The 18,456-nt window shown below is 38.8% G+C and overlaps 1 protein-coding gene across 2 annotated transcripts in view; it reads left to right on the top strand.

The window, feature by feature from the left end:
• Morc4 (MORC family CW-type zinc finger 4) overlaps positions 1-18,456 on the top strand; it is a 48,415-nt gene that overhangs the window by 16,069 nt on the left and 13,890 nt on the right. For both annotated transcript variants that reach the window (XM_236536.11, XM_063280366.1), the window contains 7 exons: positions 1,811-1,930; positions 3,661-3,761; positions 12,139-12,228; positions 14,904-15,032; positions 16,316-16,384; positions 16,876-16,927; positions 18,251-18,423. In XM_236536.11, coding sequence (XP_236536.8) covers positions 1,811-1,930; positions 3,661-3,761; positions 12,139-12,228; positions 14,904-15,032; positions 16,316-16,384; positions 16,876-16,927; positions 18,251-18,423 — 734 coding nt within the window. The remainder of the gene's footprint in view (positions 1-1,810; positions 1,931-3,660; positions 3,762-12,138; positions 12,229-14,903; positions 15,033-16,315; positions 16,385-16,875; positions 16,928-18,250; positions 18,424-18,456) is intronic.

Below are 18,456 nucleotides of genomic sequence, written 5' to 3'. Positions count from 1 at the left end.
CAGTGAGCAGCCAAACTTGAGAATCTTATCCATAGATATCCACATTACAATTTATTTATATTGGAATTTTGTCATATTTCTATTGGTTAAAATAAAATTTTAGTTGGACTCATTAATCTTACAGTTTATGTTGTACTAGGTCCAGATTTGGATTTGGATGTGAATTAGTGAGTGGAAATTAAAGGTATTTCTAGGAGGAGATGAATCATTCAGAAGCTCAACATGGATTTCCTGGGAACTTCTCATAATGACAGCCATGCAGAAGAGCACTTGCTCATTTTCTACACCTCATTGCACTATAAGTGGATTCCAGATACCAGGGACAATCTTAAGATGAACTATGCTAATTAACCATCTTCACTGGTGGCGTTTTGAGGAGAAATTAGTCTACAGAACACTCAGATCTCAAGTACTTATGAAAACTTGCTCTTTTATTTTGTAATTCTTGGACCTATAGACATATTCTCTGCATTTCAAAAATCAAAGGCATTATTTTACTTTGTCTTCTTTTTTGCTTGTTTAAAATAAACTGTGCAGTTATTACTCACAGTGGATTTATTTATTTTCCCCCCTTTGGAAAGCACATACCTTCTCTACGAGGAAACTTGCTTAGCCCAACTTAAAGAGTCAGAGCTAGCAAGTAAGAAAGTTATTTATAACCTTACCTCATGTAGGTTAAGATCATAGCACTGTGCGTTTAGCAGAGTCCCTCCAATGACATGTTTCTAACTCCTGTTTTAGTATATGGTTCCTTTCCTGGGCCTAGCTTCTTAAGTTTGAGGGTTTCTATCAGACCAACTTCAATGTATGCATTTCATATTTATCACAGTCTCCCCTTCCCATTAATCCAGTTACCCTCTGATGTTACAATACTGGTTAAATAGTCACTATTGGCATGACTAAAATGAAAACCCAAACACTAGCATTATTTTCCTGAGATGACTGCGGAACAAGGTAATTGGTACTGATTTATTTATTCCTTAGTCATCAACTCAAAAGCCTCTTCACTCCTCTCTGTGCTCTTCATACAAATTTGATGACGCATTTCCTCTCACAATGTACCCTCAGCCCATTACATACAATTTCAAGAGTGTACAGCACAAAATAGTTGACAATGACTGTCTTTAAAATGTCAACTTTGTGGTGTGTGAATTTTTATTAAGTTGGGAAACTGTTGTCTTATTTTTTTTGTTTTTATTTTGGAATAGGTCCTATTTAAAGTTTCTCTTGTGTTTCTGGAGCCCAGAAAACTTTATATGTTCTGAGTCGAATATTAGTGCGCTAGGCTTACCAATTGCATCATGGTTCCCATGGTACCTGACCCATATCATATGGTATTGATGTCCATGGCTTGTCATTTACAAAGGCTGTGCAAGCTTTTTTAAAAATATCTGTGGCAGATAGCAAAAGAAACAACTGTCTTTAGCTCATGATTTCAGAGGTTCAGTCCACTGTGCAAGAAAGAAAAGATGGAGCAGAGTAGCTCGAGTACTTTGTGGCAGCCAAAAGGTAGCGCCATGTGTGGTGGCACACATTTTAATCCCAGCACAGGGGAGGTAGAGGCAAGCAGACCTCTGAGTGCAAGGCTAGCCTGCTCTTTAGAGTGAGTTCCAGAATAGTCAGGGCTACACAGTCTCATGCCCCTCTCCAAAAAGAAAAGAGTAGAGCAAGAGAATGTTTGTGTTTTTAAATTCTTTATTATGTCAACTCACATGTACTGACATACTGTGGGTTTTTTTTTCTATAATATAATGGGGTTTTTTTCTCCTTAAGCCTCTGGTGTTTGTCTCCTTAATGATTTTCTCCTCAGAATAAGCAAGTGAGAATCACATTTGGATTCTCTTGCAAATATCGGAACCAGTTTGGAGTTATGATGTATCATAACAACCGCCTTATTAAGGCCTTTGAGAAAGCGGGCTGCCAGTTAAAGGTGAGTGCTTAATGTTTCTTTGCCATAGGGAACTGTAATAAATGGGAAGCGAAATTGTAAATCTTAAATTCTTAGTGGTTTTCAGACCCTTCTCATGATAGTTGATAGATTCTGGTACTAAAGTCCTTTAGCAGTAGATGGGGTGTCCTGTGTGGAAAAATTATTTCTCAGGTACTCATGCAGCAACTAGGGGTATTTCCAGAAGGAGTAGAGTTCAGTGATAGCTGCCTCACCATGTACATTGGCTTATTAGTGTATAAAATAGCTCTTATCTTGTGGAGACAATAAAAGTATATTGGAAGGTTCATAAAATTTAGTGGTTGAAAACCAAGATTTGGGGGCTGGAGAGATGGCTTAGCAGTTAAGAGCACAGACTGCTCTTCCAGAGGCCCTGAGTTTAATTCCCAGCAACCACATGGTGGCTCACAACCATCTGTCATAGGATCCAATGTCCTCTTCTAGTGTGTAGGCGTACATGCAGATAGAGCATACATACATAAAATAGAATCTTAAAAACAAAAACAAAACAAACAATATTTGTGTCCTGGGTTTCTTATCTATAAGCTATACCCCTCGGCTAATCAGTTCATTTCTTTGAGGTTCAATGTCTATGTTAGTAAAGTAGAAACAATGTTTTTATCTCCCTTTCAGCTTAAAGGGTTGAAATATGTTAAGGATGATAAATGATATGAAATATTTCATAAACCAAACTATGCAAATGTTACCATTATCTTTGATGTTTTAATGATCATGTAAAGTAGTAATTTCCACAAGTAATTCTTTTGTGCCTGTTTTAAAGATTAGCTGGCTAAAGCATGGGGAATGACAGACTGCTCTGTATTAGAGTTTACTGTCTAACAGTATTACTAGTAGGACAGGTATGTAAGACCCAGGATAGCTAACCGTGTGGATAGCTTGGTTTTGCCTGTTATATCATCTTCTTAAACAACTCCTAGTTATGTGTCAGATTAATTACTCCTTGATTCTAGTAAAGAGTAAAACAAGCTTTAAAAGCCCCAAATCCCTTGCACGTCATCTTTGACTCTGGTGGTTGCTTGGTGGCCTATCTGTGTGTGGACATGCCGATAATATGGGAGTCACTATGGTGGTTACCTTGCACCTCAACTTTTCGCTTTTTTTTTTTTTTTTTGGAGCTGGGGACCGAACCCAGGGCCTTGCGCTTCCTAGGTAAGCGCTCTACCACTGAGCTAAATCCCCAGCCCGCACCTCAACTTTTAAAATGAGGTTTCACTTCAGTTCTGCGGACATTAGTATGTAACTTTGCTTTCGAGCAGTGTAAATTCTTTATTCCGGTGAATCTTCTGGCAATCCTAGAATATAAGACGCATGAGAATGGAGTTGTGTGGATGACGCAGGTAGAGCTGAGGGATTGCAGTGATCTGTGAGTCCCTGAACAATCTAAGAGACAGAAATGGGGAGAACTACAGAGCCAGGAGGAGTAAAGAGGGAGGATATATTATAATATCCCATATTTATATGTTATATAAATATGGGATATATCCATAATTGGGATATATTATATGAAAAAAAGGTGAAAAAAGAAAAGTAAAAACTAAACTTGTCAGTTTCCCTTCTAAGTGTTCCTCTAGATCTTCATGGCCTTTCCTTACCCGTGAATATTGTATAACCTTTTTCATTATTTTTTTGGAATCAAAAGCAAATGCCAGGCTGTCAATAGTAATGTGTTGAAATTAACATTGTCTTCTAAGCCAACCTGTGGAGAAGGTGTGGGAGTAATTGGAGTCATTGAGTGCAATTTCCTAAAACCTGCGTACAACAAACAAGAATTTGAGTATACCAAGGAATACCGGTGAGTCACCCCCAACCTGAGACGCTGCGGATGAATCACTCAGATACCATTCTGCTCTCCAAAGCCTCTAAACCAGCATTAAAAGCCAGTTTGTTAGGAGAAGTTAACTAACAATTACTTCAGAACTATTCTCCAAGATTAGAGATGATTTTGCTCTTTTTCAATTTACCTCTAGAAATTATAGAATGAGGAATTATTTGGGTATGGTATTTCTGGTAAAATGAAGGACCTTGTTTTTCAACTTGAAGCAAAGGAGTCTGAAGTTACTGAGCACATTTTGGGGAGAGAAATTGAAACGTGCCCTTTAAATTTTCTTGAAGCCAGTGTACACTTTTGGAAATGTCAGTCCAACAGGAAGATATTTATGCTGTCATGAAAGCATGTAGGGAAGATAAATAGCTAAGAATCAGAAAGGAGCCTGACTCTGAGGTTAAACCAATAAGGATATTTTAGGAATTGATGAAAGTGGTTGTTAAAATGGGACTGAAGATAGGTTTGGGGTTTAGGATACAGGATGCTTTCTCAGCATGCATGAGGCCCTGGATTTGATATCTCTTATATCTTAGACAAAGGACACAGGTTGAAAAAGTAAAATCCTTGATGGTTATGAAGAATGTGGTATGTGAAAATATGAGTTATGTACATCAAAAATAATTAATGTATATATGCAAAATGGGACCTTATTTATTTATTGTTTTCTGAGCACAGTTTCTCTGTGACACTGTGGCTTTTCTGGAGCTTCCTCCATAGACCACGGTGGCCTTGAACTCACAGAGATCAGCCTGCCTTCTGTCTCCCAAGTGCTGGGATCAAAGATATGCACTACCACTGCCCAGCTGAGGAGAACCTTTCAATATGACCAAAGAAAAGCTTCACAAAACAGTGTATATTTGAGCTGAAACTTAAAGGAAAATTGATGCCTTCTAGGTGAACTAACAGGAGGGGTATTTTAAGCAAAGGGATGCTAGGTAATGGCATGAAAAGGTAAGAAAGAGAAAATGTGAGACCATTTGCTGTCATTTTATTTAAAATCCTAGTAATATTTTTCTAAGGGTGGGAGGAAAAAGTAATCTGTCAGAAATGGTTTTTTTGTGCTCTAAGATATAACAAAATTAATGAAATGTTCCTCCGTTTATATGAGACCATAAGAACTTTAGATGCAGGGTTTGACAAAGAGATAGCTATTTGAACGGCAACCCTAAATTAATTTCTGCATAATTGGGTTTGAGTCACTCAGGCTTATCAGTAGTTATGGCGATGGTATGCCCTGGATCCAAATAAATTAATCATTTAAATGTGGGTCTGACCCATAATGAAGACCTTTGACCAAGACTTGTCTCCTAAATGTAAAAGCTTAAAAGTGGCATTGCTTTAATGGAACCAAATATTGTTTCTTTTGAGTAAAAGTGGTGAATTTAGGATAATTATCTAAATAATATTTATAAATTCTAAATGTTAGTTATTAAAAATGATTTTACAACTTTCCATGGTATCATTGCTAACATAACACCATAAAAACCTGTAATTCTTTCCTTAGCATACATTAGACCTTGGATTTTTGATGCCTAGTTTTGGTATGATGAATTTGAGGTTATTGTAGAAGGTCCAAATATAGGTATTCTATAAACATGTAGGATTTCTACTTCAGTAGTTTAGTAGATACTATGTATTTTAATAAGAGCAGAATGATATACTAACCCACATAGAGTTTTGTGCATAATAAATCCCCTAATTATTACCTAGTTCAGGCATCACTGGCATTTTTTAAAATCTACTTATTTTTTATTTTATGTGCATGAGGATTTTGCCTGCATGCGTCCAACATTTGTTCCCATTGCTGGCAGCTGGCAGTAGAGGACATCAAATCTGAAGTTACAGAGAGTTATGAGCTGTTGTGTAGGTGCTAGGAACTGAGCGGGGTCCTTCTTTAAGGGCTGCAACTGCACTTAGCCCCTAATTCATCCCTCTGGCTCTACTATTTTTTTGAAGATAGTTTCTCACATAGTTCATGCTCGCCTCGAGCTCACTATGTAGTTGGGGGTAGTTGTGAATTCTCGTACTTCCTACCTGCATCTCACACATGCTAGGATAGTAAGAATGGATTCGCCATGCCCTATGCCCTTGTATTTCTATGCTGGGGACTGAAACCCAGGTACTTATATATGAAAGTGCAAACAGTACTACTGAGCTATAACCCCCGCCCTTTATGTAAACTTCATGCAACGTGAGAGATCTTAGATAAAAATATGGGGATTTGAAAGCAGACATAGGGGTATAGACCTTTAATCCCAACACCCAGGGACTATGGCAGTGCAGTTGTGAATTCAAGGCCAGGCTGAGCTGCATAATGAGTTCCTGGGCGGCCTCATCTACATAGCAAGGCCCACCATTCCCTTCGCTCCTCTCCAAAACTGGGAGTTTGAGAGAAGGATTAGAGAATACTGTTTGCCATCACAAAATCCTGGGAGTATTAGATTTAAAAGTACAAATGATAAAAGAGATGCAAGCCATCGTACCGCCAGAATATCTGCAAACAAATCGTCGGTAATATATCACTTTGAGCAATCTGTGGATATTAGACTTTAGCTGTAAATATTGTGGCTTAGGCTTAAAACATTTTTAGAGTCAACTTAACCTTTAAAAATGCAACAAGCAGAACATATTAACTGAGCAAAGCCGCAGGCACACAACACAGTGACTAGATTTTATAGAATCTTCCAAAGAATTTCCAAATTGCTCACTATAAGGACTTTATATTCTGTTTGTGATACAGACTATCACGCATCTCAAAGCAATTAAACACATTAAGAAGCAGTAAATGGCTGATGGGTCAATTGAAATTTTTTTCGCTACTACATAGGGAAAAATGCCCTGAGAAGATAAATGCAGACACTTTTAGGTGTGACTTAAGGTATGCTTTAAATGGATCTCTGGGTTTGAGGCCAGCCTGGTCGACACAGAGAAACTCTGTCTCAAACAAACAAACAAACAAACAAACAAACAAACAAACAAACAGCAAACAAACAAAAGATATTCTTTAAAAGGCACAAGATTGGAACTGTAGAGAGATGGCTTGGTGGTTAAGAACACTGGCTGCTCTTCCAGACAGTCCAGATTCAATTCTTAGCATCCACAACTTGGCTCACAACTTTCAGTAGCTCCAGCTCCTAGGTAGCCAATTCCAAACTTCTGGCCTCCATGGGCAGCAGGCACACATGCATGCAGAGAAAAATACCCACATGTATAAAATACCTAATAAAACATTTAAAGGACAAAGGTTGTCAAAAGGGGAAGGAGTTCTGATAAGCAGTAGCATGAGCTATGGCACTGATAAGAAATCCGAAGGGGAAACGAGATTGGGGTATGTGCTAAAGTGAAGAGAAATCCAATGAAATTGATAGGATTGTGGGCCAGCTCTTAGAGCAGAGACAGACAAGTATTTTCTGAGATGAGCAGATTTGGGTTTTTGCAGGCCACCCAGTCTCCTACTCAACTTCTCAATTCTGTCATAGTATGAAAGTATATATATGCAGTAAGTAAAGGAGTACGTATTGTGCCCAGTATGATTTTGTTCTTGAAATAGACTGGGATTGGTCTTCCAGGCTAAGGTTTGCACATTGCTTTCTTAGAACCCCTATTTCTGAACTGTGTTCCAAGTTACAATTAATGAATTCAGAGAAACTGAGTGATAATTTATAGTTTATGGAAGAACAGTGATAGTCCACTTCTACCTCTAAACAACAGAAAGTATCTTTAGTTGTAACAATTCGTCATAAATTCACTGGCTTAAAACACTAATAGACTGTATTAGAGGTCTCTAGGTTAGATAGCTGACACAGATCTCACTGGGCTAAAATCAAGGTATTGGCAGCCCATCTTCTTTTCTGGAGGCTCTAGGGGAGAATCCAATTCCCCTTTTTCTCCAACATTAGGGGCTGCCAGCATTCCTTGGCCCAAGGCCTTCTTCTCCAACTTCAAAGTCAGCAGCGATGGGTTGCATCCTCCTCACATTGCATCAGTCCATAATCCATTTCCTCCTGATTCTGACTCCTCTGCCTTACTCTTCCACACTTAAAGGCTTACATCAGGAACCTTTGGAATAATGTTCCTTTCAGGTCAACCGATGAGTAACAGTAACTCTCATACTGTGTAACCTAATATACTTGGGTTTTATTTTTTTAGATTTTAGAGATTGGGATGTAGACATCATTGGGAGACTACTATTTTGTCAGTCTGTCCTCTGGCACTTCAAGATTTCTTACTCACATTCAAATGTGATTGCCCTGCCCCATCCCAATGTCATCAAAAACATCAGATTAAAGTCTGAGCTAAACATCCTAAGATCAGAAATCCCATATTTCATATCCAAATCACATTTTTCTGAGTCTCTCTCTCTCTCTCTCTCTCTCTCTCTCTCTCACACACACACACACACACACACACACACACACACACACACACACACACCCCTGTACTGCTAAAATATAATAGTGTGAGAAGCATGGGACCCCAGTTATATAAAAGTTCTGTGTTGAGTGAAGATTAAACTGAAAAGAAAAAAAAAAGGTTCCAGGTACCAAGCAATGTTATAAATCCAGCTAGGCAAATTTTATTAAATATCCAAAGACTGGGCATAATTTTCTGAGGCTTACAACACTGCCCTCTGTCATCAAAGATCTGCCTTCTAGCCTTATGGTTCAATCCTCAAAATTATCTGTTTGTGAAGACTAGTATATTTTTACAGCAGGTTTAATTTCATAAACTTTTCTCTGCACTACAGTTTTTGAAGTATTTTATTTCTTGTGCTGATAATATAATTACATCATTTCTTCCTTCCTTTTCCTCTCTCCAAATGCTCCCATATACCCATCCTTGCTCCCTTTCAAATTCATGGCCTCTTTTTTTTCACTAGTTATTGTTACATACATATACATATGTATGTATGCATATGTATTCCTAATTCCAACCTGCTCAGTCTGTAGAATGTTACTTGTATGTATGTTTTTAACAGTCCGATTGGATTCTTTCACTATATGTGCTCCCCCATTTATTCCTGACAGTCTAAGCTGAAAAACTTAGTGTTCCCACGTGTCAAAACCCTTGTCGATCTTTCATGACTGTGATGAATAGTCATTCCACGTAAGAAGAGGCTCTTGTCTGGTCTTCCTTAGATAATCTTATTTCTTTTCTTGGCTTCAGCTGAGACAGTTGTGAAGGTCTGTGAGTCACATGCTTAATATTCCCCAAAAGCCTTACATGTGACTGAATATTTTGACCTTTTGATCTTACTGATATATTCACAAATGATTGTCATTCACAGAACTCATGTTCCTAACATAATTTTAACATCTTTTGTGCTTTCCACTAACTGATTTTTTTTGGTCGAATTCTGATTGCTTTCTGATGATAGGCTCTTCATTTAAATTATCATCTCTTTCCTGCATTTTACTTGGGCAGCCAGAGGACACAGCTTCAGCAGTTTATCTGGAGATCTCAGGCAAATGCACCAACTCATCCTTTACAAGCTGAAAATGGAACTAACCGAAGGACACGTTTCTGCTAAGCTTTCTCTGACTGTGTAGCTAGGATCGGATTTCAGCTTTTTCTGGAACGTGTTGTTCATTTCACCTGAGCCTCGATTAGCAGTGTCTTTAACATTTGTGTTCCTAACTCTGCTTATGATGATTTAGGCACTCTTTAAGCCAATCTCTTTGTTCCCCACTGTGCTCCTCTAGTTCCTTCTGAACCCTCCAATGGAATTACCTCCCACCTCATATGTCTATTAACAGTCTGTTAGTGCAGTTTAGACTCTGGCATGTTTCTCAGAATTCTTAACAGTTTTGCTATTTTTTATTTATTTTTCTTATTTCTGATTTTAGACAGGGTCTTGTGTAGCCTTGAACTCTTGATCCTCCAAAATGTCCCAGGGTGCCAAATTTCAGTTTTAAAGTAACTTCCTTATAATTTAGGTTTTTTTTAATAGTAGCACTCTGTTTCTAGGCACAGCAGTCCGCAATAATATTTTTATTAAATTTCTTTATATTTAGGTGTGTGTGTGTGTGTGTGTGTGTGTGTGTGTGTGTGTGTGCACGCGCGCGCACACACACACACACACACAGGCTCAGGTCAGGAAACACCTTCACCCACTGAACCATCTTGAAGGCCCTGTATTCTTTCTGTCACATCATATACTTGTGAGTTTGGGTTGAATCTGTTTACATTTAAAGCAATCATTTGCAAGGGATGCCTTCTGTCATTTGGTAATAAAATAGAAGAGCTTCTCTGATTTCTTATGTTGCTGTGTTTTATGTGTAGGTGATGTTTTATAGTGGAATGTTTGAAATGCTTGCTCGTTTCCTTGTATATATATATTTATATTACCTCGCTATTTTCCCTCTCTTTTCATGTTAGACTTCTATGATGCCTATTCTCCTCAGGCCTACATTTTATTTTGGTTTCTTTTTCTAGGTCTTCTGTCTCTTTATTGCCATTTCCATTTTGTTCAAAAATTGCTTGTTGACTTCCTTCACATTTCTAGGGTTATGTAAGCATCTTTAGGTCAGAACTTTCTCAGAGACAGTTTCTTTGCATTTTATTTTTTAATCACCTTGTTTTTATATTCCTTTGTATACATCATTATCTTCATAACATGAGAATTCAGGAAATAAGATTCCCCACCCTTTCCTGGGATTTGCTATGTTGTTTTTATGTATGTGATGTTGGTGCTGTGTTTTGCTGTAAGCTGTCTCTGTACCAGGGACCAGGTAGTGTGTAAACTTAAAGTTTTCTCACTTGTGTTCTGACCTGTATCTTCCCCTGGCAATTCATTGTGTATATATGTGTGCGCGTATGTGTATATATGCATGCATATGTATGTATGTATGTATATATGTATGTATATATGTATGTATGTATGTATGTATGATTTTGAGTATCTTCATTTTAATATCTGGCTCACTAAACAGATAAAATATGAAGAGGTGAAATTAAAGTTCCATCGCTTTGGCATTATTTCATCTAGAGGAGAAGCTTGTAATCATGGAGAAATATAACCCAAAGACCACTTGCCCATTGTATGATCAAAGATAGTAGCAATGAGAGCGCTGATCTCTCTCCTTGGAGGATAGCATCCCTTTCTCCTATCCTGGTTCTTCTAAGTGGCGTCTGGGACACACGCAGGATTTTCTGTTGAGGAGCTAGAGGGGGAGAGTGTGTAACTGTTACTCTGCTAAGAACAGCAGCAGATGAAAATTAACCATGATTTACCATCTACATATTCCAAAATATTGTAGTTAAATATTAACTGGATCAGATTCAGACTCCTACAGCAGCTATGCAGTAAGACGTTGAAGGAACATTTTTCCTGTTAGTGTTATAGGTCTGTGATCACGCCGATTCTGCCGTTGTTATCTAGTTCAGGAGACTAATTCCACATGCTTATTTATCTTCCCAGGCACCCAGCACATTTTCTTTCTTTAATTGGATATTCTGTGCTTGTGACTTGAGGGAAATTTATAACAGAGGGATGAGAGCATTGGTAGTGAGAGAGGGATGAGTTAATACAGGAACCTGTCTATAATTATTTTAATCTCATGTAGGTAGTGGGGATTGAATTTAAAATGGGTAACGTGGAGGTAAGGAAGAGGTATACTCAAGAAGCATACTGAAAAATAATGAATAATGACCCTGAGGGGAAAGAGAGATTTGAAACTTCTCAAGTTTATAGTGTTCTGGGTCCGTGTACATTTGAATTAAGTTGTAATCCCGGGGGATAGAATTTGATAGGAATTATTCATTAGACAAGAGAGCAAACTGAAATACTGCTTCTAATAACAGTGTTGTAGAAAATTGTTGAAGAAACCTTTCTCATATTAGTACTGTGCAGCTATGATTGGTGTTTGGATGCAAGGGAACTTAAATACAGATAAAGTTAATATTTGATTGTTGTTAATAGATAAGATTTTGTGTATGCTCCCCTAATTTTTCTATTTGATTCTGAAAATGTTATAATCCATCAGTGCTTATGTTTGTCCTTGTTCTGAAATGGTGCTCTGTCATAGTCTTTAATGACAACTTACTCATTCTGTGACTCTGTAAGCCTTGAAAACACTAGACCATTTTACTTTTGGGGGTCTTAGAAACATTTTGACTTCACAACCAAAGTTACTATCAAATATTATGATGTTAACATGATTTTTTTTGTTTTTTCATTATGGTTTTATTGTAGGAGTTTTCAGAGGCAGTTGACGCCTACGTTAGTTTTTTAAGTTGTAGTTATTCCAAACTATGCTGACGAGTTGAAATTTCTGGACTCCCTTAAACAGGAGCTTCTGAGAGATCAAAACTTATTCAACATATTTCTTGCCTTTTCTTTCAGGTTGACAATAAATGCCCTTGCCCAGAAGCTCAATGCTTATTGGAAGGAAAAAATATCTCAAGAGAACTTTGAGACCTCACCTATATCCAGGCTAGTACCATAAACAATAAAATATAGACTACAAAACATTGAGGGTAATGTCCTTCCATCAAATGGAAGAAAGAAGGATAAAATGGTTTCCCATCAGGGAGGTTAGTTAACTAACAATAAAAGGACAGGTACTAATTACATTTTTTAATCTCTTCCTTCTGTTTTAAAACTATGTGATTTGGGTCATAAATGTGAAGGGTTTAATGCTGTCAGTTTAGGAGAGACTGTAATATACTGAGGGATTATGACCTTTTAAATCAAGCAATCCTGGGTGGAAAGTCTAGACCTGCTTCTTGATAGCTGAGCGCATTTTATAATTGAATCACTTCACGTCTTGGAGTTTATTGAGTTAGGACCCATGCCTGTAGAACAGTCATGACATAGACTAGGTGTTCAGACATGTAAACAAACTTGCTTCCTCTTTGTTCTTGCTAAATATTGGGATCGAACTGGTATTTCAGAGAAGAAATGAGAAGGAATAGGGAACCAAACATATTAGAGAAAAAGTAGATGTTTCTGAATCTGTGCCTTACTAAGTAAGGAGAAAATATCATCACAGAAGACAAACTGCATAACAACATACCTACAGTTAGTTATAGCCTCAACAAGTTAAAGATTAAAGTGCTAAAGATTACACTGCCCCCTCATATGGGGGAGCTCCTACTGTTTTAAGTGGAAAGTACTAGATCAAGGTATGGTGCAGAATTTTGTTTCAAATGCAATCCGAAGGCTGGGTATGTTTCTACCTTATTCTAAGATCTCAGCTCATGTTTACCCTCCATGTTTTGCCAAAAATTCAAATTCAAATGAGATGCCATTTTGCCTTTCAAAGCAGCAGTGATAAATGTAGCGAGACAGATGTTCATATATTACTAGACCGTGTAAGAGCTTGCAGTTAGCAGCAGAATTTTAATAGAGATTGTTTATTGAGTGTTTATTTAAATTCTAGACATTGTACTTAGTGCCTTGCATGGAATAATTTATTTACTGATCCACAAACCTAAGTATACAGATATTATTTCTTTGCAGATAGAAAGCCCAGTGCACTAAGAACTTTCATCATTTGTACAGGATTAGACAACACAGCAGAGCTAAGCTTCAAATTAAGCAACCAGTCCCCTGAAGCTACAATCTTCTAGCAAGAGCAATAGAGAATAACACCTTTAGCTTCCTATTTACTACAAAGAGAAATTCTAAACCCCTTCTTTGTGCCTGGATTGAAGGATTCAGCACGATCTGTTTGTAGCCTTTAGCAGAGAGTCGCTGCCTCTTAGTGTTCTTGTCCTCCAAAATAATGCAGGCATCTTTCTGCAAAGCATTCTTCTGGACAAATACATCTAAAAACCAAAGCTACCATGGCCTTTCCTCTCTTCCGCTTGTGCTGAAAGTACTTTATATGGGGTCTGGCTCTTTAGTTGTGTGGAAATATCAGACAGCAGAGGTCAGGCCTGAGTTTAGAGCAGATTGCAAGTCTGGAGCAACCTAAAGCAATAGGGAGGGGAGGTCTAAAAGTATAGGAAAACCTGGCTAAGTAGATGTTTTTAAAAGAGGACATGGATTTGAGTGTCAGAAGTACCTTTTACTTTCTTCTTTATAAATTTTTCTAATTGTAATTTTCTACAAGAGGGTTGTGTTATTTTTATAACTAGTAATAAAAAAGCTGGATTTAAAACAATAAAATATCACTACAAGAAGTCATAAAAGAACCATGCCACTTTATTGAATAGTCCAGTGGAAGACCAGTAAAAAGCAACATACAAAAGAACTGCACCCTGGTAGCAAAGTGGACCTGAGGTGTCTCTCTCCTCCTTGTGTCTTTCATCAGCCTCTGTTCTCCCTCCAATACAACTTTCCACATTATGTCTACCGTCTGTCATATATGCACTGCACTGTAAACAGGGAAGCGAATTCACTTTAATCTATAAGTGATTGGGTTACACCGTTCTGGAAATGACAAGAGCAGATATGCATTTGAGGAGTTTGATGACTTTATCCTCATAGTTTCAACCAACTGTTAGAGCCATCATTTATAGTTAGGAAGTTTAATCTAATTCTATTGCCCTATATGATGGGCATTGGGAATATCAACCTAATAAAAGTGTGAATGAAACAATATAAACAGAAGATGTTTTTATGTGATACTGGAGTTAAAATCCCGAGTCTTGTGTATGCTAGGCAAGCTATATGCTGACCTACATCCCTAAAACTAAAGGGCTGTTTTTGAAAGAACAAGAAGTCAGAAGTGCACATGGAGAAAGATTTTGACAACAGTGCTTCTGTGCCTCCTATAAATATATAATGTGTCCAGTGATTGGACAGGGAAATAAGACACTTTGATGGCTCTTATTTCTTTATAGCAACGTATGATACATATACTACTTTTCCAAGTTAATAAATCTCAGGAGTAAAATTATTCCATTATTTCCTTGAAAATGATTCTAGAATAAATATTATTAACCTCTGTAAAGAATGATTGGTCACTGCAGTTTTTTGTATCCACATCTGGTGTAGTTAGACATGTTGCTAAAAATACACACATTTCAAACAAGATTATAAGATTTCTAGCATATCTTCCCTATAGAAAGTCTTTTCATTCTTAGGATATACCTTTGAAATGCAGGACAAAGCACAGAGCTGGGATCTACGTAATGACATTTCTGGTTTTCCTCACCCAGGGGGATTCCTGACCAGACATGGGTGCAGTGTGATGAATGTCTTAAGTGGAGGAAACTTCCTGGAAAGGTGGATCCATCCACACTACCTGCAAGATGGTTTTGTTATTATAACCCCCATCCAAAATACAAGTAAGTCTGAAGATTCATTATTCTTTCAATAGCTCTTGATTTGTCTTCCTATTTTACAAAGCCACTTCATATCTAATCTCCATTCTTTAGCCTGGTATAAAGCCTGGTATCAAGTGCTGACTGGCCCCACTTTGTCTATCTAACCTTAATTTTTTCATTATTTGTCACAAAGCCCTACACTCTAGTAAGGCATTATTCTCCACATATACCATGGTAGCTCTCTCCTCTACAGCTTTGGTAGTTGACTGAAATCACTTCGTGTATCCTGTGCTCCTGTTCAAATCATAACAGCCTCAGGTGCTGAGGTCTTGTGTGGCAGCTTTTCATCTCGATAGCAATTTTCAATGATTATTTTTACCCTGACCTCCTGTTCCAGCAGTATTTGATTCTTGACATTTGTTCATATGCCACCTTTTATTTGGAGGTAGTTTTCACGTGTACAGTTTTTGATTCCACAAGCGTTTTTCAATCCTCTAAGACTGAGTTCCGTGCTCCACATCGAGTCAAGCTTCCTCATGCCACCTCGGGAGAGTCAGTGTCCATAGAATCTGTTGCAGTCAGTACTGTCGGTTTTCTTGTTCCATAACATGTCGGTTAATGTGCCATATATTCCATCTAAACAGTGCCTGACATAAGTCAGTCCTTACGTGTGTTCATAATAAATCTGTCTCCTTGCATCCAGCTGTGATCTTTTACATATCCTTCCTTTTTCAGACCACACACAGGTTACAAAAAAATAAAAGAGGTACTCCAATAGAGTTTGCTTTTAGAGAAAATGTTCAAAATGGAAGAAAGTAAATGAATGAAGGCTGGGTCTCATTTTCACCCTCACAGTCTCCACGTGTGCCTAAGCACCTTTTATGCAGAGAAAATGGGACTGTGTGGTCAGTTTATGGGATGGACTAGTTGAAAACATCCTTGTTGAATGTTTTCCTTGTTTGCCTATGTTGTCTTTTCCCGGTTTACACTTATGCAGGAGAGAGCTTTCTAAGCCACTTTACTCCCTTGCAAAGTGAGTACAGTGCAGTCCCCAATTGGTACTAGCTCTTGTTTGTCATTTTCTCAGGTCTACTTGTGCCCACTGAATACATATTTTTTTTTTGCAGTTTTGGCTTTTTCCCTTCTGAGATTCCCTTTTCAGTGCTTTAATAGTGTGAAGCAGATCCAAACTGTAGAGTGTTACACAATTGTTAAGCTGCCCTATAATAGTCAAAAGAGAAGGAAGGAGTGAAAGCTAGGACCATGTTTTGGTTTCAAAAGATAATTTCCTCACTATACTACAGGAGATGCTCTGTTCCAGAAGAACAAGAACGCATTGATGAAGACTTACACCGGAGCAAGGCTAAGCAACAGTTGAGTATACATGAGGTGGTGCTCTCCATCCCTGAGGGAGGGGACCACACTCCCTGAAATAAGACAAGGGGTTTGCCCTCCTCACCTGTCTGTTCTGCCAGTTCTTCCTTCTGTCACATAACCCAGAATGCCTCGACTTATTATTGTCCATTCTCCTACCTGTCCCTCAAACACAGAGACAGACAGACAGACAGACAGACAGACAGACACACACACACACACACACACACACACACACACACACAAGCACAGTGAGCGAGCAGGGGCAGAGAGAAGAGAATGAGAATTTGAAATTTCTCCAGGAGCACAATTCAGGACTATAGCCCTAGTTTCTCAGTGAACTTCATGAGTGAACTAAATAGCGCCTGATTGTGAGACAGAGTCTCGGTCCCTAGCTTAGAATGAGCTGTAACTCACTCTGTAGAGCAGGCTGGCCTTGAGCTTTCAATCCCCCCGCTTCCAGTATCTAAAGAGCATTTTTATTTTCTAGAGTCGAGATTGTCGAGAAGAAGCAGAAGCCTGTGGAAAGTGACAAGTACCAGGTGAGAGACAAGTGCACGTCTTCTCCTTCTCACACAGTTTTCCCCAACAGAAGATTTAGGTTGAAGAACACTGCCTAGCAAATGCTGGGGGCTTCTCCTCATGCTCTTTTGACTGGATCTTTGGGTTTCGTGTTGATCTTCTGTTGATGATGTTCGGATCACTTAAAACAGAAGAGTCATGTCGCTTATTTTCCAGATTTGGATTCGTATACCGATTCGGGGCAGTGGGAATGACACATTTGGTGTCACATAACAGTTGTGTGCCATCTTCCTAAGCTGCTCCTCTTCACTGTCTGGTTCTCCCGTCTCCTTTCTTTTGGGATTCAGGGATCATTCTTTCCTCTTTTCTCTTGGGAAGAAGGGTTGGTTCTTTGTGCCTCCCCGCCCCTCCCCCATCCCTGCTTTCAGGCTGGCTGGCTTTATAAAGACTCTGCTGTTTTGAATTTTCAGGAGCACTCGGACATGGTTGCCCAGCTCCGGACGCTGAAGGGTGCAATAAGGTTGGCCGTCCTTTGAGGGACACTCCTTTCCTGGCAGCCACCATAGCACCCATATATCTCTCCCACCCCTCCTTGCCTTTCTGCATGATTTCCCTCTTGACCCTATTTCCCAGAGATCTGCTAGTCGCATGTTAGATTCACTTCCTTCCCGAGTCGGGCAGGTCAGACTAGTGAGGAGAGAGGCAGTTTAACACTAAAGCTCCTTCATGTAACCCGCTCACGCTGAAGCATATGAGAAATCACATTTCATATTCTATGTCTATACAGAGATTGAGTTTACCAGGACTGCCCTGTCCTCATTCAGTTTGCCTTCCCTTTATTCTTCTACCCTAATTATTTATATTTTCTTCGTATGCTGGCTCTCCTACCAGATCCCAGGTGCATGTCTCTGTTGTGTGCACTGTGAACATGTGGTAGCCTCTGGCATGCGTCTCTCCTAAACCAGCAGATACGTGCTGCTGTGCTTTTCCTTTCCACCCATAGTTTCAACACAGAGCTCGAAAGGATGAAGACCCAGCCTTCGCCTGGGTCACAAGAGCAAAATAGACCGCGATTGGGGCTTGGGTTTGTGTTGTGGGTGGAATAGGTCTAGTAACCAATACGAGAATCGCGAGCAGTCTGTTGTATCTAGCTGATAAGGTTAGTGACTGAATGTGTTTGGGTCCAGTATTCTAGTGTACATTACTGTGGACTGTTTGTTCTGTTTAGGAAACAGTTTCTTTTTATTTGGCCAAGCATTCTTTCCTAGCATCAGAAGAATTGACACATCTTTTGGGATTTTGTTCAAACTTGGGATTTTTATGAACTATTTCTTTCTTGCTAGGTCTTCAGTAACCCACCAAAGATTCCTACGCCACAAAATATGACTCAACTAAATGACAAGACAATTGGATATGAGCGAATCAATAGCCCCAGACTGCTTCCATCGGTTGGAGAAGAAAGCAGATCACCCCCTCGACTTAAATCTCTGGATTCCAGTGCTTTTCAGATTTCCAGGTGACCAAAACCATTCCTTGTTTTTGGTAGTAA

Source organism: Rattus norvegicus, chromosome X (genome assembly GCF_036323735.1).
Source record: "Rattus norvegicus strain BN/NHsdMcwi chromosome X, GRCr8, whole genome shotgun sequence".
NCBI lineage: Eukaryota > Metazoa > Chordata > Mammalia > Rodentia > Muridae > Rattus > Rattus norvegicus.
This window is presented reverse-complemented; position numbering and strand designations above follow the sequence as displayed.